The following is a 24,626-nucleotide window of genomic DNA, read 5'->3' as shown; positions in this document are numbered from 1 at the left end:
AAGAAAGGTACCATTGAAACTGTTCATCTATACAATAGCCCCACTAGAGACATGTTGAACCTTAAGTACAGTGGCGGACAAGAGAAAGCTAAAATAATTACCACAATTTTCACGGTTTTTTCTTTTGCGATTACAATTTTGGCATTCAAACATTTTGTTAGTTTTAATCATTTGTAACACCACAGTTATATGTAATAATTTCACAGAAAAAGGAAAGAAATGTACATCTATTGTAAGTCTATATTGATTTTAATGTTGTTACTCGCTGACTACTCTCTTCTTGAAGCTACATGCTAATTCAGGGGGTCGTATACCCAAAAACCCAACTTTCCCAAGGGGGTGCATTATGGATCTACAAATCCTATTGCCAATGAAAATAGAATTTTATTTGGTACCGCTTTCTCTGAAAATTTGTCTAGAAAAATCGATATATACTTATTGTTAGATCCCGTTTTCATATAAGTTGTCTAGTTGATAAAATTGGCGTTGTAATCCAATGTTAACGAATATCTCATTTCATAATGTGCTTATTTTGTCTATCGCGAGGTATATCTTCTAGTCATATTAAAAGTAATTTTTCTCAGATTTAAATTTTTATCAAATGATTCACGACCAGACCAGGCGTTACTTGTCAATTACCGTCTGTATACATCTATCGAAAATCTACAAATGTTTTCAAACAAAGATTTGAAAATGTATAAATTATTCGAATGAAATGTTTGAAGACATAAATTATTGCAAACGAAAATAGCCATCGTACCGAGAATACATGATGCAATTTGTTTTTCCCTGTCTGCCAGTTTCATCGTGTAATATACATATGTATACATATACAATGTATATCTGTGCATCTTAACGTTCCGAGTAGCACAGAAACCTTCTTAATTCGTATTCATAGCTCGGAAACATTTATCTGCCTTTATGTAGACAAACATTTAGCCCATCTCTGGATATAATGCATAATGATCGCGAAACACGTGAAATTTCCACGATATTTCCCAACGACTCCACTAATTGTGTGTAAATTGTAAATATGTTGTTCTCCGCAACTTCATATGCTCGTTGCAAAAGGTTTGCATCCGTTACTCGTTGTTCAGGTCTCCTGAAAAGTTCACCGTCAGGTACAAAGACCGCGGAAGCACATTTTCACCGATGCGATGGAGGACTCGCGCATCGCGTGTTTTTAATGGGATCACCACCTTAAGCGACGCGAAAGTATAAGAGGCGCTGCTGGTTTAGCACGCAAGCATGCTACATAACTTGACCATCGTAAAGGAAAAAAAACAACAGCAATTATTCATGTTTAAGCGCGGCGCACATCGTGCGATGCTCTGGAAGCTAAACGTCGTAATACCGTCAAGTTTTCTTGGAAAATACGATTAACGAGATTTCCTAATTTCCATCTTGTTATATCTCCAAAAATCACGGGCGTACGGTGCTTCGTAAAAATAACATTTACACATATCTTGCATAGTACAATTCTATACAGGGTGTGCCAAAAATGTTGAGCTTCCTTGAAAGAGGTGATTCCCGGGATCGTTTCAAACAGCTTTCTCCTTTGCGAAAATCTTCCCCGCGGCTTTTTTGCGGAATTATCGACGAAAAACGCGGTCGAATCGGAGCGCGAAACAGCGGGGGACCTATCGTCGAGCCGAAATCCGTCTGCTGTAACCGCGTTCCGATTCGTCCCCGCTTTTCGATAACATGTCACTTCTTAACAAAACCGCGGAGATTTTCGCAAAGGAATAAGTTTGCTTCTCGAGATTAGTTCAGCCCGGAACACCCTCAGGCAAAAATCGCGTTAACCTTGGAGGTTGATAACTCTAATCTGTCATTAGAATTATTCGGTGACGTGTCCTTAAAATTCGAAAAGCCAAGAGGCCACGCAATTATTGCGGGGCGCGTTTATGGTAACATCGCGGAAGAAAGTAGCCGCGTGAATTTACACGGAATCCGGTGTATGTGAACTAGTAGGTCGTTCACGATTCGTGCACACTTCGCATTATTCTACCAACCAATCAACGTGATGGATCGATTTGTTCGCGGTTCCAGAACCGTGTGCAGACTTTGCTGAATAACCTTTCATCCATTACATCAGCCGCGCTCGCCGACGAAATATATCTCACCGTCATTCAGGAATGCTGCGAGATCCGTCTTCCTACTTCGATAAAGTCCTTAAATCTTCCGATTATCGATCGACCTTCCGGTACGATTAAGGTGGTACATATAGCGGTGTCAGCAAAACCCATTTTGAAAATATCGAATATAGGTGTGTATGTATGTACATTGATCTCGCGATGCTACTACACGGTAACGGCCGAATATGCCTAGTACATAGCCTTCGCAAACGTGAGAATCATCAGAGCAAAAAGTGGTAGCGTTAGGTATAGCCGATCTCCAAATAGAGATTATGGCCGCGCTAGCGTTAAAAGGGGATAATTATGCTAGCGGTACAATCCGATAGAGAAATTCTATTGTTTATCCGAAGACACACACACACACACACAGAGAGAGAGAGAGAGAGAGAGAGAGAACTGGAAAGTGTAGAATACAATTTATACGTACTAACAATAAGTTTGCTCAGTTTCCATTGCAAATTGACGCGAAGTAGTAATAAGATGATTACAACGGCGATAAAAGAGAAATAATTGCGCGGTATCATCGATGCTCGCTGCAAGTTAAAACATCGAGACATTAAAACAGACACTGGATAGACACAGTGTCTTCGCGAAATACTACAGAGGAAACTCTAACAGTTGTTACCTACTCGACTTTTGCATAACTACAATATCGCACCCCGGCAAAAACAGCGACACAACTGAAAGAATAGCGATTTTCAGGTAGGAAAAGTGATCGGTGCGTTTACGTTGACCTGCTAGAAAAACGTTGTACATACATATGTACTTATATGTATCTCTACCTCCTAATTGAACCGCTAGAGGGAAGTTGTGTCAGTTTTCTTATCGAGTTAGGCTAACTCGAGTACCGATTACTGCGCTGTATCATGCTTCGCGCGATCCTACTTTATTTTAATATTATTCCCAATTTCTCGTGAAATAATAAAATATGTGTGTTGGAGCATTTTATGGAAGAACGATATGTTTCATTTTCTCTTTTAAAAGGTACACGTGTCTGACATATTAATTCGAAGGGCTGAAACATGTTTGCAGCAAATGTTACGTTCTAGAGAAAGTGAACGCAGGTACGTCCTCTGTTAACTTTGCGTAGTCGTAACTTTCTTCGCGAATAATTGTATTCAACCACCCAGAACCGCTCCAGCAAAACTTTTTTCTAGGCTGTTCGTTTGAAATCTTTGTTTGCTAAAGAGGACACCAGAAATAAAAATAAACAATACCAGCGACCCGATCGCAAGAAGCACTTGTAAATAATTATTGTTAATTTAACGATGAATTTTTAGTTGTCTATCATTATACTTGTTGATCCGAATCGTTGATTCAGAGTCTAAGTCGTTAATCATCAATTATTAGTTTTCCATCGAATTTTTAGATTGGAACGCTATTATTTAAAACTTTCTCGTAGGAGACTCATTTCTGCATAAATCGATGTTCGAAAACACGAATGGGTTAGAAAACACGACGGATGGGTTAGAATTGGTCGACAAGATTTTCGTGTTGCAAATTCGTAGGAAATCAAGAGCAGATTGCTTATCGGATAGGTACATACTCAACTTCTGACAATTCCAATCAGTCGCCAGTGAATCGGGTGGAAGAAAAAAAAGACCAATATGTCCAGCAATATTTTCAAAAAAGATACTCGCGAAGAAAGACGACGAATAAAGATCCGAACGTGCATAGTGCATACTTGGACATAGTGAACTCTCCCGTTGGTTGTCGGAAGCGTGTGTTTACCGAGCGTTGAACAAAGTCATTCGCAAATTCATTAGCAGAAGTCCAATTAACACGTTGACTACCGTGACACCAATATTTGCGTAACGGAATTATTTGTTCACATTTAAAAATCAATTATTCCGTGAATAAATTGAGTGTACCGAACCAGAACCGAACCTGCATGCGAGCTCCAAACTATGGAAGGATTGAAAATGTAATTAAAGCGATCGTCTCCTTCGAATCGGTAGAAAATTGATTTTTTTATTGGATTTTCTTGAGACGCAACATTCTGAAAATTGTATGCTTCAATTCAAAGAAATGACAATGCGTTATAGCCTTGTTCTCGAATCAATATTTTGAACATTAATTTTCATCATGTAATATTATAGTAATAATGTTAATATTTTGTAAATATCACCAGTACATTTTTAATACAATACGTATATAGAATTGCTCGATCTACTCTAGACTGGGGATGTTAATGTAACACAAAATAAAAATTCTCTACATTAATTGCAACGTACAGGAGCCACGTGGACAGTTGATTCTTTTTTTAATCATTGTAACACTTGACGAGTATAACATAATATAACAATATTTTTCGATCGTTAAGTGTTTCTATTCTTTTGTATTTCACCTACTCTCTTTTGTTACAGTTACAAACGCATAAAAGATTACCGATCAATTTTCTCTCATTGTCAGAAATCATCTGAAAACGATGCCGCGCCAAGGGAGAATAGCCTCTTGGTATCATAAATCTTAACTGCTCGGTGTTATTAAATAAATTGCTATCATTTGATCCAATTGTTGTGTTTACCGAGTCGCGAGAATTATCGTGTTAATAAGCTTTTTAATTACTGTGCGCTACATTTAGAGAACCAACTCACCTAGTTTCCATGAATAACACAATCCGAAGGAAATAGATCCTCGAAAACTTGAAAATTGGGATTTGATAGCCAGTCAACGCGAGAAGGAAACGTGGCTAACTGAAGGCTTAACATTAGATTTGCGGTGCACTGATAGTGACTATTTTACATTATTTAATAAAAATAACAAGAAAAATAAATAATGATAAATAATTAAATAGTACACACACACACACAATGAAATAAATTTGTCGAATAATTCTTCGTGGATGCATCTTTACGATCTCAATAATCGTAAATTAGAGATATTAGAACCCGTCATTGCGACGGATCCCCTAAACCAGGCACGTCAAACTCTTTTACCACCAAGGGCGTCGTTAGGTATTACAAATTCATTCGAGGGCCGCAATAAAAAGAGCAGACTCGAAATAAAGAGGAAACACATATTTTTTTATTAACATTGCAGTCACCACTGCCACCGATCGTAGCTGAAATACGCCTAATTGCACATAACATATTGGGAAATCGGTCGACAGATAAATACTTGTAGAAATATGGAATTAATCGCACTGCATTTCGATTAATTCCAGTTGTAAATTGTCATCAACAGTTTCAAAGTTTTTGGTCAGGCCGCAGACTATACTCGTTTGACATGCCTGTCCTAAACCTAATGTAGCCCGTAGCCAACGATGGGACTATTGAGACAGCGGATCTTTATGAAAAATAAAAATGTTGTTCCTGAATTAATATGTTTAATAGATTGAAAGGAATATAATATAATATTGTAGTATTTTAAAATCTTTCTAATGTTTTACCGTTTTAAATTGCTGATTTTTATGATAAATGCATAAAATCCGGTGTCCAGATGGGACTCGAACGAATTTTCGACTGACCTTTTCGGAACAGGCACGCGCCTGTGCTTCCACATGTTATCGTTCAGCATCGTGCCACCGAGAAGATGTCGTATCAGGGAACAGTGCCCCGTCTTCCTCTAGCTCGATCGGATCCTTAGATCCGAAACAATCAATCGCAACTCATCAAGCGAGAACAACGGCCGATCGAGCGCGATTGGTACATGCACTTCTCCGTTGCAGCGCGTTAGCTGGACTCCGCTAGGAATTATCGTCCCTATCGATCACTGAAACTTGGACGAACCGCTTCGGAGGTGATTCGAAGCGCGATGACGCTCACAGGACACGTCAACAAATATCAATTCACTTCGAATATCCGAGAACTCGTTAAGCCGTGCGCTTCACTGGAAATATTGTGAACCCGATCGAAATTCGATTCGACGGCCGGATTTTTCGATGAATTTCATAAGGGTAGATCACGTGGATGATTTGTGGCGGGCTCGGCAAATTTTTCGCGATGATTGTCTGTCATCGATTAGAGATTGACGCACGCGACAGGTGTGTTCCGCGGGCGATAGCGACCGATCCGTACGCACGGTCGGCTGGTCAGCACGCGACTGCCGTTGTTGACTGCCGTTCGCTCGACGGCCGCTGTCGGATATTCCACGCCACGAGAAGCCCGAACTCGAACAAGAGACGAGGAGGAGAAGAAGAGACGATACGCGATACACTCTACCCGGAGCCCGCTCCGTTACTCAGCCGCCGCGCCGCGCCGCGCCGGTAATGCGATTCTACTCTACATTCGCCTGCGACGCTCTCTGTCCCCACCGACCTCTTTCACCCGCGAGAAAGGCGCCACTTTCCTGGAAGATCGCGGCTGCGGGAAGGTGCTCGACCCCCCGAACTTCGATTTGAGGTACCGCGCAACCCTTGATACACGCCCCACCTACGCTCCACCTGCGAAAATATCTTGCCGGTGCACAGTGCACAGCGCGTTGTCGTGGGACGAAAACCAAAAAATACACTCCCGTGTTATAATATGCAATGTCGTCGCTGGAGGGTTCTTTGTTACCATATTGTATATTACTAACAACAAGGCAAGCCTCTAGCTCATCGGGAAGTTAGTTTAAAATTAATTGAAAAATTTGCCGCCGAACACACAAACAAGAAAGCGAGCTAATAAAAACGTGGTAATAAAATACAAGTAGGTATCAAATAAATAGCATTGGAGCATTGGTGTCGAGATGGATTTCCAAGAAAAAATTTCGTGTGTTCTTTTAGAAAAAGTGTCCAAGGACGCACGTGCCCCTGCGGCTTTTAGGTAGGCGTAAACGCTCGACGCTTCGTTTCCGCAAAGGATTTCGGAAACGTTTGAGATTGCGTAACCATATTATGCTCGATCACGCAATTAAAGCGACTCGCACTGTAGAGGTGCATAAAAGACGTAGAATGATCGCCGGTAGAAGATAACTCACGGAGCCTTTCGGTATCCTGAGCCCTTCGGCGGCGCGGCGTTCTAAGCGGCGTCTGATCTCGAACGGGGCTCGAGCACGCGGGCTTCTCTATACGCGCAAACTTAATTAACTCGACGCGTCTGAAAGTACCGGGCGCAGCTTTTTTTACAGATAGCGCACCGTGAGAGAACTACGAGGCCTGAACTGAACCCTGCCTCTTCTCCTACGTCCTACGTAATAACCGCGATCCGGTAGAATTCAGTGGTTCTCACCTGAGGCGGAATGATCGCCGCGCCGCGCCGCACCGTTTCCGAAAGTGCGACGACCTCGGGACACAGAAGAGGCTCGTCCCGGCCTGGTCACGAACATTTCAAATTGGTCGTAGAAACACCGCCTCCGGCCAATGGAATTTATATTTCCAACCGGACAAGAATCTCGAATGTACCTGCCTGGTGTTGGACAATGTCGAATCGCTGCGCTACTACACTCTCGCTCTATATTTGGGACCCAAAACCTGGTCAATACTATTTCCAGGTAACCGATAGATCCTTCTAGAGGTGATCGACGCCGACGACGCATGGTCTGGAACCTGTTTTTTCTAACCAAAAGTCAATTTTTCAAATCCAAGTTATTATTCATTTCAGATTATTCTGTGAGAAAAGAAAAACAAACATTTTTTAATGATTTTTCCAAAATGATTTCCGCACACATTTATGGGCTGAAAGATGTGAATATAACGTTCACTTCAACTATATTTTTTTTATATCTTTCGTCGTCTGCGAGTTATGAGCACTTACGTAGAAGGGCCGCGGCCGGCCGGTTGGAGCAGAAGGGTTGATATTTCTCCCTTAAAATAAGAAATGAGCACAAACCGAATGTGGCTAAATTCTTAGGCTAAATTCCAATGAACGCTTGTGCAAAGTTTCATCAAAATCTGTATGTATCGGTCACCGGGGCTCCCTTGTAAATCGTTTTTAACGGAGTTGCATAGTATCGGACGGCTACTTATACCTAGTATCATGGCTACTTATACCAATACCAGTGATTTTTCACTGGTACTTCTCAAAGTGGAAAAGTATGCTATAATCTGTTTACCGTTACCCTTTGTATCGTCTATGTAAATTTTTGTATAATTTATTTTTTCTTTTTATAATCTCAATTTTTTTCGCTGCGAGGGGGATCCTTTGACTGAACGGGGCCCTGGGCTGCAGCCCATAAAGCCCATACCTAGATCCGCCGCTGCTCGATGTAGCCTCCACTGGCTATGGCTACCACGACCTTCTTAAGATTGTACCTGAACCTGTGCTGCAGGTTCGCTTCACCTCCTCCTTGTCCATTCGCGTCTCATCATCTCCGCGATGATGAGCATTAGGATATATCTTTGGCGTTGTGTCGCTTTGCATTTATCTTTGCCTCGACTACGCCCCGCGCGAAATAGTCAAGGCTGCAGTCGGAGCTACAGGGAGGCCAGAAATCGGGAGACCGGTGACAACAGAGAGTAAGAGGGTTACGTAGTTAAGTTGCGAGCTGTTCAGGATGCAGTCACCCTTCTACTATTTCACAGAATTTCCAAATTTCTTGGACTAAATCGTATATATTTATTCGACTACCTGAAAGAAATTCGGAATTTATCTCGACACGGGCCTGTAGTATTGTCGCGGAGTGTACATCCAGTTCTTCGATGGAGTACCCAAGTATGTATACCTACACAGGAAGAATACAATAGAGCGTCGTGATGGATCGCGGGAGACATCGATTCATAGCTGACACGTAATTTCCTCAGATTTCACCAGGAATTGCGTAAAAAGCGTCGTCGAGGAACAGTAAGAACAGTTCTGTTCCAGGAAAGAAGCGGTCGATGCCGGCTGTTAGCTTGCGTTTAACACGATCGTACAGATCGAGCCGTGTTCGGCGAGCCACGGCGCGCGGCGCGACGCGGTGCTCCGTCCGTCCGTCCACGGCCGAGCTCGATCGATCGGTCATGCTTAACCGAACGTATAATTGATCGCGAGACAACCACGACGAGGAGGAGCGTATCATTCGAGCTCGTTGCATCAGGAAATGCCCCGACGACGCTGACGTCTCCGTGGTGTCGATCTGGGAGGTAACGAGTTCTTGAAATTGACCATTGATTTACCAGTCGATCCTCGATCCTCGATCCCCATGATTGAATAACAGCTCGAGATCGCTGCTTTGTATCGCCATCGCACCGCGCCGAGAAAGGTAATTGTTTTAGCGATCATCCGAGTCGTTAGCACTGCCGCGCCGCGACACAGTAGGATAAACCGATGAATTTTTTGTCAACATTAAAGAACTTTCGATAGGAATCAGATAGAGCGATGATATTTTCTTCAATTAAAGCTGAAATATTGCAGAATATGGAAAATATAGAGATTATGGAAAAGAAAATTGTGTGGTTTATCCAATACCACGTGCCACGTACTGATAGATTTTTTTTTTCTTGGCATGTTACACGTCATTTCCCGTAAATTTTGTCGCGACTACCAAAGTCGCAGAGAAGATTTTTGCAGAAGAATCGGTATCGATCGGTACTACCATTCGGATTTCTATTACAACAAATAATTGGCAATTCTTAAAACGCTTTATACGCTCTCGTTTTCGTTGCTATTTAGTACTGGCATCGTAATCGCGAGCATCCTTCTCGTCCTTGCAATTAAGCTGACAACAGGCACCGAAATAATCTCGTAAGGGCTCTCCTACTAACTAGCTGGACGACTAGTCTCATGATGACAGCAAAACATCGAAATATTTGCTTGAATTGCAAGGAGAAGAGACTGCGCTAGTCGGCGTAAAGAGTAATGGACGATGACACGCGGAAAAACCGCGGTTCGAAAATGAACCGTTAACGAGTTCACCGGCGATTACCAGCGTGGCTAATAAAAGTCGGTAGACGGAAGAATGATAAGAGTAATGAGGATGGATGATACGGGTACGATGGCGCGCATCACATCTCTAGGAGACTAGAATATATACATATATTTTCCCTTCTCTCACATATTCATCTCGGAGTTATCAAAAATCGTTTACGACGCATTTTAACATCTTTCTTTACACACGCTAACTGTGTTGTTAGTGTTGTTAGTTGTTAACTGTAAGTTAGTGGGCTCAGGTTAGGAACAGCCACGTGTTCGCTGTTTTCGAATTTAATGTAATATGTACATCTTTTCTTTCTATTATCTATTATTATTTATAAAATTGTGCTATAATCAACTAGAAAGAGAGACATCGGAAGAAAATTGACTGGAACTAAACCAGAAATGATTAGTTCGTTTGGTATATCGTTGTTTTGAAATAACTACAGTTATTACTTGATAGAAGTAGGAAAGTACAATATAATAGAGTATTGTATAATTTTTCAAGAAATCGGAAAAATGATGGGAAACGGAAGAGTGCAAAGTCAAGTTTACAATGTAAAAGTTCGCTGTTTCTCGAGTGGGAGGGTAAATATTCGTGGAGGAGGGTGGTATCGACCGATCGGTAACGCTACTAATAATACCTAACCGTTCCTATAATTACAATAACGAGTTACGTAATATCACTTCCTAAAGTCGAAGAAACTCTGCGAACGGTATTGTAAGTTTAATTAAAAGAACAGCAGCCTGAAAATTTACGACTACTTTCCCGCTACCGTGATCGCCATCACGGACATGCTGCTTAATTCATCATACATGGTTTAATAAACCCACCTTTTCACAGTAAATCACGCGCCTCGCGGCAAGGACGGATCTTCGTGGAAGGTGGAACTGATTTATGATGACTTTTGTAATCAGAGGAGTTCTTTAATCCCGGATTCGACGATGAATACTCGCACCTTCTTGAAAGCAAAATTAATCTATGCAAATTGCACGCCATTCTAGACGACTACTGCAACGAAAAACCACCTAGTCACGTGAACATCTTGAAATTTCTTTCTTCTTACCTGCCGAAATCTTTTTTCAAGCGAGGAGCAAAACTGAACCCAATTATTTATTCAGAAAAATATTATTGATTTATTCATCAAGACAGGCACAGTAATATATAACCACTGGGAGCAATATTTCGAGAATATCAAGAAACAGCAAGCATGCCGCGTGGCGACCAGCAACTGTCAAAGCGGTCAAAGATCATTCGACGAAATATTCAATATGTTTTCATACACTATTAGTATTTTCGATTGGTACAAAACTGATTGCGAGTTAGAAATCAAATATCATAACTGGAAAATCAAGCGATGTAAAATGCAAATATTAATATCTTATCTGAACTTGAAATATAATGGATGTAAAGTCCAAATTTTCTACTCGCACACACACACACACACACATAGTTCTTCGTTACCCAGTCTTAGTAAACAAATAAATAATAATTTTCTAACGGAATGATTCTATTGATATAGTCTTACATCCTGTTTGAATTATTTCATTATACCGGGCGAGAGAGAGAGACCAGCTAAGACTCCTATCGAAAATATTGTATGTTTATTTATAACAGAAGCGTGTAGGTGAAATTTCGAAGAAATTTCAAAAAATGCATTTTCATTTGGCTTTTATTCTTTGCAAAATTGATGCGGAACGTTTGTTTTGCACATAAATCTGCAGTTCTGATATGAAATATCAATGTATAACAGTGATTGTCACACAAAGTAAATAAAAAGGCTGTGTTGAATCGACAAGTTTGTGCTAACTGGCGAGTTTAACAGCAGCCTGCCACGTCTACCGATGCCGTGATATGTCTGTTGTCTGGACATCACGTATTCACGGCAAACGATTTTAGACTTTGAAAGATCTGTTTACCGAACCTTGCCACGTACTAAAACGCAAACAAACGCTTGTTACCTATAGACAGCTGCGTGCACGCATTGCCCCGTGGGATTCGAGTCCAGTTGGATTCTAAACTCTTTCTCAAATAAAATACCTTAAACGTCTGCGTTGGCACACAATAGAGCTATGTCACGTTGCAATCGCTCGTTAATAATATTAATCTTGATCGATATAACTATTTATTTCAGATAAATAAATAATTCGAATTATTTTAAAGCATGCGTACAATTCTGAAAACATATTGTATAATATTTTGTTTGATGCAATAAGTTTTCAAAATAGTATTTTATTTGAAGAATACCGAGGATATTTGGATTTCGTCTTGAAATATTTTACTGATTTTAATTAATTTATTTTATTTCAAATATCTTTGCTAAAAACAATGGTCGTATTCAATACATTTACGAGTATAAAATGTTTATATTGTTTATCAACAAATCACAATACGAACCTGCTGCGTGTATTAGAGTAGCCACATATTCAACTTGATCAAAAATCCTTGTTACCGCCACTATATAAAACTTGCTTTTTTAATGTCTTTCAATAATAATTCAAGATTGTTATAATATTCTATCATATTCATGAGAGAGAGAGAGAGAGAGAGAGAGAGAGAGAGATTCTTGGAATATAAAAATATCTTATTTTATAAATTATATATGTCCTATTTGAAATACTATTTATCTCGTTCAAGCCCAATCAAACTATTTCGTCAAATTTAGAAATTGTAAATCTTTCGCAAATTTCCAGTTCAATATGCAATTTAATGAAAACTAAAATGAAAAAAGTTTTTTTCGCCAACATAGATGTTCCATGTAGTAAAGATCACCATGTATGTGTACCAAGTGATCGCCTCCCTGCCCATTCGGATCATAAATTTCAAGTTGCAAAATGTGAAAGAAGAAAATACCCTATGTTCATTGTTATAAGGATATTAATCCTGTATTATTAAATGTTACCGCATCTCACCGTTCGCCGTTCGCGTTCCAACGGATTAGGCGATATACCTGTAAAGGACGTTATAGCAAGCAAAAAACGTGTGACGGACCAATCGAAGCGACGAGCAGACTACCCTCATAAATCACGTCATTGATAACCGTAGACAATGCCAAAAGGAATTTCTTTGACAGTTCTCAACCTAAGCAATACTATTTTGACCGTGGTCGGAGTAACTTGTTCCCGTTCGCGTTCGCTGGAGTTATCATCTCACCCGATAACACAATTTTAGGGGGCGGCATGAATAAAATCTCGCAAAAACATTTCGGCGGGTATAGCTAAGGTCCAGCTTAACGTAGCTACGTCACTGAGTTTAGCAACTACTCTAACGAAGAACAGTCCGAAGCACTGGCACGTAACGACAGCTCGGTCTCGACCTCTCGATAACAGTCTAACCGGCGAAATCGGGCAAGCCGATCATTCTCCAGCAGCATATCCATGTAAATTGTATTATCGCGTCGAGTAGCCAATAGATAAAGCGTCCGCGCCAATCGGTGGTGTCGAGATGATCCGACGAACGCAACGTCGTCGTCTATCCGTAGATAAATTTAGATTACGTTAAAGCCGATGATTACCGAATTTAATAGCCGGCCGAGTTCGATTCGATCAGGGTCAAGCTCCGATGGGAAACTTCTCGACTGGGAGACTCCTTGCTTCCTGCTCCTTCTTGACAGTCAATACGTGACGAGATTCTGCTTCTAATAGCCCCGCGGGGTGGGGGGGGGGGACTAAACGTAAGTTCCACGAACGTTCGACGGTTCTTTTTGTCATTTTGTTCTTGCTTGGAGGCGGTTGCCTCCCATACACGACGACTCGCCGAATCGACGACGCACACTATCGCGGCACTCGCGCGTACCAATCCATAGATTTCTCAGACACGCTCAAAATCCGCAGGGTATAAAGGCTTGCAAGACCTGTTCTCGTGATAGTTACGTCCGGAGGAATCCTGTCGCGAACTACGCGCCAGCAATAGACACGGACACGGACACGGGAGCAGTACTCCTGCGACCGACGCTCTTCTTCCACAGTTTTCGGATATCATCCCTGAAACGTGAGTAACACAAATAACACTATAACACTGCTCAAAACATCTCTCGACCTTCAACTTTACCTACTCGTATAACGCGCTGCATTTAAATAATATTCTTGATAGTATTCTCGACAGTTTTATAAGATAATCAACCATAGTGCCACTTTTTTTAGTGCTCCGTGAACCTAGTGTTAAGTAATTGAGCTCTAAAATATGTGATTACGTATTTACCAGAAAAAAAGTCATGGAAACAAATTAGATAATGCAATGTTCAATTCATTTTCATTAGACAAAAACAACGTAAGCCCTAAAAATGTTGAGATTACGTAAGAGATGGCCAACGGTAAAACGGTAACGAATTCACTTTATTTCAACGTTTCGCGGCGACGAACTTGACGAGACTGCTGTTCGACGTTCGCTTCTTGCTCGACGTACATTCGTTTCAGATGCTTGTCGTTGGTAACACGTAAATAACAAAATATGTATACCGGCTGACGCAATATAGTTTTCAACTCGTGACGCAATATAGCTTACAATTATGATAATAATTACTCGTATCTTTCCGTTGTAATCTGCTCACATTAAATTTATTTCGTATAAAATATTATATAACGGCAAGAATTTTATTTTTTTTATTTTACCGAAAATAGTGTATTTCATACAAGTGATTAACTGTATGTATGTGTAAGTAAGACACTGACACTGTTACCGTTACAAAGACAACTTTTTCAATATTGGACCAGACGACTTGGATTTGTTTGAGAAGTTGGAACAATGCGTTTGCTACACGACGAGAAAAATTTGGAAAAAATTTCAATTGGTTGGAATTGTCATAGTTTGGGTTGTGTTGGTACAATATATGGCAATTTAAATACGTGTTGGTGTAATAACATTTGAACAAGTAGTTTATTATAAGAAACGTTGATTATATATATTGTATTATCTTATCAATATCGTAATCGTCTAAGCCTTATCAGAGGACAGAGAGGAACTTGTATACTTCGTATATATCGTGGTCTTTCCACTACAGTTCCCGCCTTAACTTATTGTTAGTTTTCTGCTCCAACACTCCTCCTCGAATTAAACTCAAATCTTTAACCAAGTTTGCTTAATTCGCTATTTTTAGTTATATCTTGAGATCTTCTACGTACTGTACTCCTCGAATCCTTTTCCATACTTACGCGTAATACGTTTTCCTCTACGATACTGCTTTTCCTTGAATGTTGAGAGTGTATCGCTAAAATTCTAGAATTTACATCGTAGACACTGATAGAAGGTTAAGGAATGAAATAAAATTTGCTCGAAGGTTCTCGAACGATGCTGTTCTTCGTCCTATTACTGCCTCTGGTGGCGGCGGTGCCACTGAATCCGACGTTGAACAACTACATCCTGGACATCGAAAACGGAACTCTGAAGAACGTCGAATACAATGGCGATCCTGCATTAGAACTGAACCTATCGAGCATGAATCTCGAAAGACTGGAAAAGACCGCTCTGGATAACGTCTCATCCATAAAGTCTCTAAACTTGGCGAACAACAGCATAGAGTCTCTGCCAGAGTTCGTGTTCTCGAACCTAACCAACCTGGAATGTTTAAATCTATCCGACAACAAGCTCTCCAACCTGGAGAACCTATTCGTCCGACTAGAAAAACTCCAGACCCTAGACATCTCTCGCAATCCTGTGATGCATCTTCGCAGAGGTCAACTATTTGGCTTGACAAGATCCACAGCTATCCTGACGGAGGACAACGTTTTCTGGAGCATAAGTACAGGGACGTTCACAAACTCGTTTTTGAAGTACGAGGAAGAATTGAAGCAGCTGGAAGCGATCAAGTCCGAGGCTGACATCGAACAAAAGCACAACGAGAAGGAAAACGGAGTTGACGAAGAAGCATCTTTGAAAAGCCAGTGGCCACAGTCACAGTTGAACAAAGTGACGATACCCGACGACCTGACGCTGAAACTGTGCATTCCCGATAAGATAGTGCGGTCGATCGAGCCGCTAGAAGAGGGCACAAAGATCGCCGAAGGCAGTTCTTGCCTAGAAGTGCCGATAGACAGGGAAGAAAGAAAAGTTAGCCTACGAGGATTGGGCATAGAAGGGTTCCAGGAGGGTTGGTATCAACTGCAACTGCTGCAAATAGCTTCGTTGGACTTGTCCAACAACGACATCACCGAGATCACCAGGGAACTGTTAAACGACCTGCCAGAGGACCTGATCACCGTGAACCTGATGGAAAACAGAATCAGAGGTGTCCACAGTCAGGTGATCGAAAACAGACATCTGAGAGTGTTGAACCTGAAAAACAATCTGATCGATAAAATCGAGGAAGGTGCTCTGCAGAAGACGAACCTGACGGGTTTATACGTTCACGGTAATCAGTTGGACAGCCTGTCTTTCGTCTCCAGCTTGCCAGAGAGCTTATCGGAATTGGTGGTATCCGGTAATCACTTTGCATCGATTCCCGATGGTGTTTTCTCGAATCTTCCACGACTGGTGTACCTGAACCTGGCTAACAACAATATCAGAAAGCTTCAAGATAACGTGTTCCAGGGTCTGGGGGCTCTGCAGGTTTTGATAGCGACGAAGAACAGTCTGATGCAGATCGAACGCAAAGCGTTTGGCAATCTGAAGCGGCTGGAGACGTTGCTGCTTCATCGAAATTCGTTGACCAACCTGCAAAAGGGAACGTTCGCGGAATTGGAGAGTCTGAAGGACCTAAACCTGGCCTGGAACAAGTTCCAGAGCATCGCTAAGGACACTTTCGCAGATTTGCCAGAGAGCTTGGACTTTTTGCATGTTGATTTCAATGAAATTAGTAGTTTGGATCCGGGTAGTTTTAAAAATGTACCGAGGTTTACATTGTCGCTAACTGGGAACAGGATCTCGAGTATTCCCGCGGGTACTTTTGATCTGCCGACGTTACGGGATCTGCATTTGAATAATAATAGTCTGACCACGATCGATGGAGATAGTTACGAAGGGTTGCCGCAACTGAAACGTCTTTGGTTAACCGATAATCGGATTGCGGAGATACCTAGAGGATCTTGTAAGAATTTGGGGAGCTTGAATGTGCTGGATATCTCGAAGAATCCGTTTGAGAAGCTGGCGAACGGGGCTCTGTACGGTCTCAGCATGACCAGAGGCAACTTTTTGTATATTTATAATAATCAGCTAAAGGAGATTCAAGGTGGAGTGTTCGACGACGTTTAGTTTTGCCAGTTTCTTCTTTCCATCGAGCCTCGTGATTCACGTTTCGAGGAAATCTTGGAGGAATATAGTATGTTCGATCCTTGTTGTACTATTCGCCCACCAACGCAGCGGAGATAGCATCGAGAAACTTGTAGAGAGACCACATGATATTGCAATTGTGTCACAGGAACCTTAACTATTCGATCGTTTTCGCCAGAACTAAAAAACTAACGATAAGCAAGTAAGCGTAAGAGTGAGCTTTCCGAGATACATACCAAATCTCCTCTCTTTTCATTTCAATCGAATGTATCTTTGTTCCTCACTACAGAAAATATTGTAGCAATTTTTACTTTTCATAATAAGCAGGCAGAATTAGGTATTAACCGCGATTTCTCTTTACAATAGTTACAGTTTACAAAGAATTCATGCGATTTCTGTTTTTCTAGATTAGTTTTATTCGGCATAAGATTGTATTTTTTCATTGAAACGTATCATTGAAATAACTGCAACGTTGAAACGTACGAGTAACTGATGCGCATCGAACAATTAAACTTGCTACCTTTTAATCTGTGGTTGATAACCGTGAGGTCAGACTGCGATACATACCTAGTATTTACATAGTGTTGCATTTCAAGGTAAACATTTCAAAACCCGTATCGATTAAGTACATCTCTGAATCGTATTAAATTCCTCCGAATAAAATTTTAATCATTCCTGCAGTTATACTGTTTATTTTGATTTATTAGTAGACTATTTATCGATTACCCCGCACTTGTTTTCTACGACGAACGATAATTCTTATTGTTCATAAAATATAATACTCGTACATATATTGTATATGGTCATCGCGATTGGTTTAATCGATTGGTAAAATTGGATTCTTCCATATACATAGAATACTTGTTCAATTTCATTTAACGCGTACATTTTCGTTTTCATTGGTTATATGTACATATATGTATTTTTCTTATTTCTTATTTTACGAGTATATAAATTCGACTAAGGGAAAACTTTATTTCCCTATCCAAAGAAAATAAACGAAAATGATGTTTATTAATAATCATTGAATATCTACATATAATAATGTTAAATATAAAATTTTAAAACGTCTCACGTTCAAAAAAAATGACGCTTGTTAGTTCTCGATAATTCTCAATAGTACTATCTGAACTGAAAAATTACGATTGATGATCAAAATTGATTAGAATCGATGATGTTACAAGCGCAAAATCGAGTAGCGAGTTGAAATCCATAATTTCTGGAGTCAAGATCGAATTATGGTATAGCAGGATCCTAAATATACCGTTAGTCGCAACGACCGGTATAACGATCGGTAACGATTATTTAAGGACTGGCCAGAATAAAAAAGAAACTGGGAGTTTCCGATGATCGCGCAAAGTGTGTCGATCTTCTTCGGATCCGGTCGCATCTCCTGGTCCCAAGGATCGCGTGAAAGTCAAGGCCAGCCGGTCGTAAACCATAGGCATCGCGGTGTACACACCGTACGTTATACATGTACATATGTATGGAAGGACTACAGTCATGTCCAAGAGAAAGCGAACGGGTTTATGAAAATTGCCGCGTCCTCTGTCTCGTCGCGTCGCGTCGCGTCGCGTCGCCTTTCGCGGCGAACCACGCAGCTTCGGCCAACTCGAAGATCTTCACTGTCATTAGCCGAACAAGTTAAGGCTTAGGGCTTAGGGCTCAGGGTAACGAGACCATATACGTTAAATGCCCGTTTTCGTTTCGAATCTCCGTTCGCTCGGAATTGGGGCAAAACTCGTGTCGGCGCGTAGCGATTTTTCTCATTCACGACGAATCGCAAAAGTATTCGTACTTGCTATTCATTGCGATTCATCCAAACGATGTGCCCAAGTTTCTCAGACTTACGGTTGCCATCTACAGCAGCCATGTCAAACTCTTTTATAAATTAATTCGAGGGCCACAATAAAAAAAAAAGCGGACTCGAAATAAAGAGGAAACACATTTTTTCGCGATCTAACCAATTAACCCGAATTAACTCGAGAATTAACTCGAGACTTTTTTTTATATGATTTCCTCCTTAAAGTTTCTAATTATCTGTGAAAAGTGAGACAAAGCGTAAACACTAGGTAAAGGGGGTGGCCCTTCGGAGCAAATACTCCTGTCAAAATTTCTTTTACGGCATCCCCCCCCCCAGTTGTTCCAAATAATTAGAAAAAGAATCTGTGCAAAGTTTAAGCTCGATCGAATGTCGGGGAGTGAGACGTATCGGCAATCATTAATTATTTTAATGTTTAATTCATTTGGGGCACGTTTCCCCGTTATCCGTGGGGGTACGCTTTTCTCGAATTGTTTGGAAGGACCCTGGGGGATGCCGTAAAAGAAATTCAAAGGTCGAAAATAAGAGCCACCCTAATAAACGCAGGGGAAATATCGCTCGAAAAATGATGAGTGGTTCTGTACATTTAAGGTATACAATGGAACTTGTTATTCCTAGGTATGCTAACCGTTGTTCCATGACATGCTAACAATGATATCAGCGCATACGTGAATGTGTGAAAGCGGAGGATATGTCTGTTCGCATGACGACTCGAGGGATTAACAATATTATTTCGGAAATCATTATTCCCATCACTATTCTTCGTCGCACTGACAAAGACGTTGATTCTCACATACCAGCCGTTTCTCGTTCCGTGGCGAAGGTCCCGAGTAATTTCGTGGCACTGACACTGTACACCCGTGTTCTCCACTTCCGGTTTAGCAACGGTACCTCGTAGGGTTATCGAACGTGTGTCTGCCAGAATTACAAGTTAGTCTCTGTAAACACAGCGCGAGTCAATAGGTGAGAGAATTTTTGGTCTGTTGCTTGGAGCCTGATGCTTCCGGTAAACATCGTCCCGCGTGATTTATGCAATCGGGAGGCTATTGACATTATCGCGGTATTTTAACGTCGCCAACGATACTTCCAAGTCTCCATTGTAGCTCCTAATTGATAATACATCGGTGTTGAATAATGCAAATTATGCTTCCGAATAATGCAAATTACGCCTCGTAAACGTAAAAATAGGACTTCCGAGGGCGATCGCGGCCCAGATTGATATTTAATCTAGCGCATGCATTATCGTAAAATGAGAGAAGGCGCATTCCCTTCTCGCGCCCTTGCAATCCTGGAAAAACGAACGAGTCTACCCTCCTAACAAAGTCGGGGACAACATTTCGTCACGGTATGTACTTACATGCATCTTGCATAAAATTTAACCTTTCAAGAGGTACAGTTATCCCAATTTTTGGGACTTTCTCCGATGAATGTATGTACTGTACGTTGCTTACAGCTTTCGTTTCAGATTCAGCGATTTTTTATTCTCGCTGCTGAATCGATGACCCAAATTTCTTTTTATAATTTGCAAACAACTTTCTCATACTTTTAACCGAACATGCAGTAAGAACCGCGAACTGCATTCATAAAAGTGCATTGTATAAGTGGTATTACAGTTGAGAGAGAGACAGAGAGAAGAGATTAAAAGTGATAATTAATAAAAAAAAATATTTTGTAAAACAGTAAAATTCTTTATCACATTTTAATCGTTATTGTAACTGTAGCACAAAGTAGGGTTGTCCTAAAAAAATGTTTAACATAATTCAGGTTACTGAAATTTCTATAGCGATTACCACAAGCGATTACTAAAGGTTACTCGTACCTCGTACCACGAAATACACCTAAGATCGATTAAACAAAAGTTTTACATACAACAACAAACTCTCTAAGGCAACCAAAGTAACTTGAACGATTTAATCAACAAAGTTAAATTGTGATTTAAATTATCTACTATAGTAAAGAAAATTTCTCTGAAAAATTTTTTAATAAACTGATCATTGATGCGCTAAATTGGTTGAATGTTTTATACGCTATAAATCCTGTTCGCTATGCTCTACTACTACGCTCTACTCTACGCTCTACTCATCTACATGATACATACATGTAATATTAAACTGCACGTTTACCCCCTAAACATTTAATTTCAATAAAAAATTCCCCGCTAAATTTAATCATTATACAAACTATGTATATTTTATTGAAATTCGCTAATTATTTAAAATTTAAATGAAAATATTCCTCCTCTAATATGAAAATTTCCTGTAGTAAATGTCAAAAATATAACAAGTCAGAATTATTAAATTTTATATACTAGTGTTTTTAGTGTAATATGTTAACCTAGACATTTTTATTATAAATGCATGAAAAATCTGCATCGTGAACGATAATATGCGTAATAATAATTTCTCTCGTTTAGATTTTCTATGCTGTTCATCCGTATCAATCTTGCACACACGATAACAAAATTACAAGCTACATATAACGTGTAGCAATAAATCATGTAACAATGAAGATATATTCACAGGATGATCTGTGATTTCTACACGATCAATGCAAATGAAAAGTTGTCGTCCTTTAATGTGAAACATGAACCTGCTTGCAAAACTGTCGCCCGGTATTTCTGTACCAGCAAAACTGGACTCTGGTTTGAATTACACCAGACATTGTGTCGTACGATTCCCGCGAGATCGTAATGCATGATGAACACCGAGGCTGATGAAGAAATATGCTTCCTACATTTATTTCGGCCGGCACAATTATGAAATCCCGTACGCGTTTAATTTGCAAGAGTCATCGACGCGTTCCAAACCGTTTATTCCTGCCGCGTCTTCGAACTACAGTGAGAGTGGCGGACAAAAGAATATCTAAATAGTATTAATAGTAGACGCGTAGACGCGTGGACGCGTAGAGACGGTAATTATCACAATTTTCACAAACTGAAATTCCATTTCAAAGCAGTAACGAAGCTTATACGTATATTTTTCTAATGATATAAACGAAAGAGATTAGAATTCTACGATATTTCGTTTGAAAAGAAAATCACAAGAATTTTGGCACCAGACTTTGTCGCGAAATACCGAGTCTAATGCGGAAATGCAGATGAGTGTCGGTATTTGGAGCCAAATTTTCTACCAAATTCATACCAAATCAAGAGCGGATTGCTTAACAGGGTGTTCCCAACATGCAACATTTTTAAGCATTCTAAAAAAAGTTAAAATTGGTTAAACAGTGTTGTTAAAATCTTTTCAATATACATACATATACAACATGAACCTTTTGAATTTCGAATCGTGTTTACATACACCTATGTATATTAAAATATGCGTGATACTTGGCTACCGAACGCAAATCAGATACGAACTGCAAAGACAGCTTTTCGTGTTTCAGCATGTCACGAACATGAATTTTCGCAACCACTTCCGCATTCTTCGGACGTGTACTAGTATTATGTTACGCGAGGAAAAAATAATGCAATTTTTCACGGTAATTAATCGGAGACAATAAAGAGATTGACACGATTAATCATACGGAACATAATTATATGTACATCGCGGCGTAACAGCTGTGAGTTAATTAATGCAAGAAGAAGAAAGTACATTCAACCTTACTATATATACGAGCTTGTGATTATAATCACACAATAATAATTATAATAAATGATTATAATAAAGTAATTTAATAGATAATAAAAACAATTGTGAGCAAAGAAGACATAAAAGTGATATTCAAAATTTATAAATGATGTTCTCATTGTGTTTTTAATATTTTACATTTTTCTGTTCGAGATTATGAAAACATCGAACCGCTTGCATACATTTTTGTAAACCACGCATATTATATTGTTGACAATGACGAAAGCTTGTGATCCACAAGTTCGATTCCCAGGCAAATGTCTGAAACTCGACTCGATATGATTCGATTTCACTTTTGAACACGATTCCGAAAGTAATACTAGCACAGAACAATCTGGATGCTCGTTCGCGTGTTGGATGACATCAAAAAATTATACTATGGATCAACTTTCGCGCGCGAATGCAATACCGAATACTCTCGAGAACGGATTATTTACTTAAAAATCTTTTTCATACATATACCCAGACAACCAGGGCTGCACCGGGCAGCAATGTCGCGTTTTGGATCCCTGCTGCCGCGAGGCTGCACGGAAAACGGTGGGGGATTTTGCCTCACCGTAAGAGGGCAACACAGTCGCGCCAATGTTTCGAATGCCGTACGCAGCGCCATACAGGCACGTACAGGTAACAGTATCTCGTCGGTGTTTAATAGTATCTCGTCGGTGGCGCGGGGATAACGTGAAAGTTACAGTGATCTGATATACCACATCGCTAAAAGTTCTAAATAGTGCTAAAATAGTCCCAAAACATCGTCTGAAATATGGCGGAGAATGTAACATTTAATAATAATCGATATGGTTTCGTAATAATTCGCATTCACACCGATGCATCGCGACGAGAATCTCCTCAGTGGTCTTCTTTACCGACAAAATGCCGTCGTTGGCCTTCTGTTTCTCTGGATGGAGCTAAAATATATCCTAGAGGGCGTAAGAAATACCGAAAAATTCGAGTCCCGCCAACTCCCATAAGGCTGGCAGTCTTTAACAGTATCTCGTCGGTGCCTGTGTTATTCCGCGGGACCGGTAAGTGGGCGCGAGTGGGCGCGGGGATAACGGGAAAGTTACAGTGATCTGATATACCACAGCGGTAAAAGTTCCACAATCGACGAGATATTCGTCAAGTTGAAGAAGAATGATATAGTAGAATGCTGACATTACCTATTCTGTAATTGCCTTATAATACTATATATAATTCTCTTATTACATTCTTATTTTCCTTATTATCACCATTGTAATAATTGTTTACAATATAATCGATAGTTTATAGATGTAGGAAAAATGGAAGTAATTACTACGTAATATTCTACAAATGTATTGGAATTTAAAAGTAATTTGAACATTATTGCGTTATATATAAAATAATGATTCTTAAAAAATATTTTGTTATGTTGTGTAATGACAAAATTCAATCGTTCTTATTAAGATCCTTAGTAGGAAACAGAAAATTAATTTTTTTACTTATTTATCCCATACTTGTAATGCTCGACAGCATTATTGACTGCAATTATTAAAGTAGAGGTAGTAACAAGATAAAAGTATTAACTAATTAAACTAATTTTCGACGGCTCCTATCCATACAATGTTATTTAGAGGCAGTATTTCGTACGAAGATATCTAAAAAAATAATTCTATTTGACTCTATACGAATATTTCTTGCACCATATATGACGCTATTTAAAAAGTGCGTGTAACATTATTTTATTTCATTCTGAACTGAACCACTTCCTGAAACATGATTCATTTATGAGTACATTGTGCGACGAGGCGAAGAGCTAGCAGACGAAGTCGAAGTCGAAATCTTAAAAGAATAAGGACTCTCCGAGTCTCTTTTTTTCCCGACGCTGTCCTTCATTGTGTCCGAAACTTGCGTCGCTCATTGCATAAGCAAATATCATCGGAATTATATAATTTTGGTATCATTTTCATAAAAAGAAACAAAATTCACCAAATATGTTAAGGAAAATCCTATAAAAAAGTAATGATAAATAATTAAGCTTTGTTGTTTGATTAGTAGTCTCACACCGATATACCCGATCCGACCCGTATCATGTTACAATGTTTCACTCCACTCCACGGCGAC

General features: G+C 39.9%; 2 protein-coding genes across 3 annotated transcripts in view; one reads left to right on the top strand and one right to left on the bottom strand.

Moving 5' to 3' along the window:
* The window catches only part of Pip (heparan sulfate 2-O-sulfotransferase pipe), a 61,514-nt gene extending 47,968 nt beyond the window's left edge, over positions 1-13,546 (bottom strand). The window contains exon 1 of one of the 2 annotated variants that reach the window (XM_076441968.1): positions 13,408-13,546. Coding sequence is in view for 1 of the 2 variants with exons in the window: in XM_076441967.1 (XP_076298082.1) it covers positions 5,608-5,657 (50 nt within the window). In the remaining variant the exon portion in view is untranslated. Of the gene's footprint in view, positions 1-5,607; positions 6,369-13,407 lie in introns of those variants that run through there. The other variant, XM_076441967.1, reaches the window with a different exon arrangement.
* Positions 13,547-13,750: 204 nt separating this feature from the next.
* Positions 13,751-21,221, top strand: LOC143217556 (uncharacterized). The gene is made up of 2 exons (XM_076441964.1): positions 13,751-13,883; positions 15,169-21,221. Exon 2 carries the CDS (start codon positions 15,180-15,182, stop codon positions 17,076-17,078), a length of 1,899 nt encoding a protein of 632 aa, XP_076298079.1. The 5' UTR covers positions 13,751-13,883; positions 15,169-15,179; the 3' UTR covers positions 17,079-21,221.
* Positions 21,222-24,626: the final 3,405 nt, after the last annotated feature.

This window comes from Lasioglossum baleicum, chromosome 17 (genome assembly GCF_051020765.1).
Source record: "Lasioglossum baleicum chromosome 17, iyLasBale1, whole genome shotgun sequence".
In the NCBI taxonomy this organism is placed as follows: domain Eukaryota; kingdom Metazoa; phylum Arthropoda; class Insecta; order Hymenoptera; family Halictidae; genus Lasioglossum; species Lasioglossum baleicum.
Note: the sequence above shows the minus strand (reverse complement) of the source record. Positions and strands in the feature narration are given on the sequence as shown.

What these genes read in the sequence shown, in the direction of transcription:
- LOC143217556 (XM_076441964.1), top strand. Translation starts at nt 15,180, where the DNA reads ATGCTGTTCTTCGTCCTATTACTGCCTCTGGTGGCGGCGGTGCCACTG.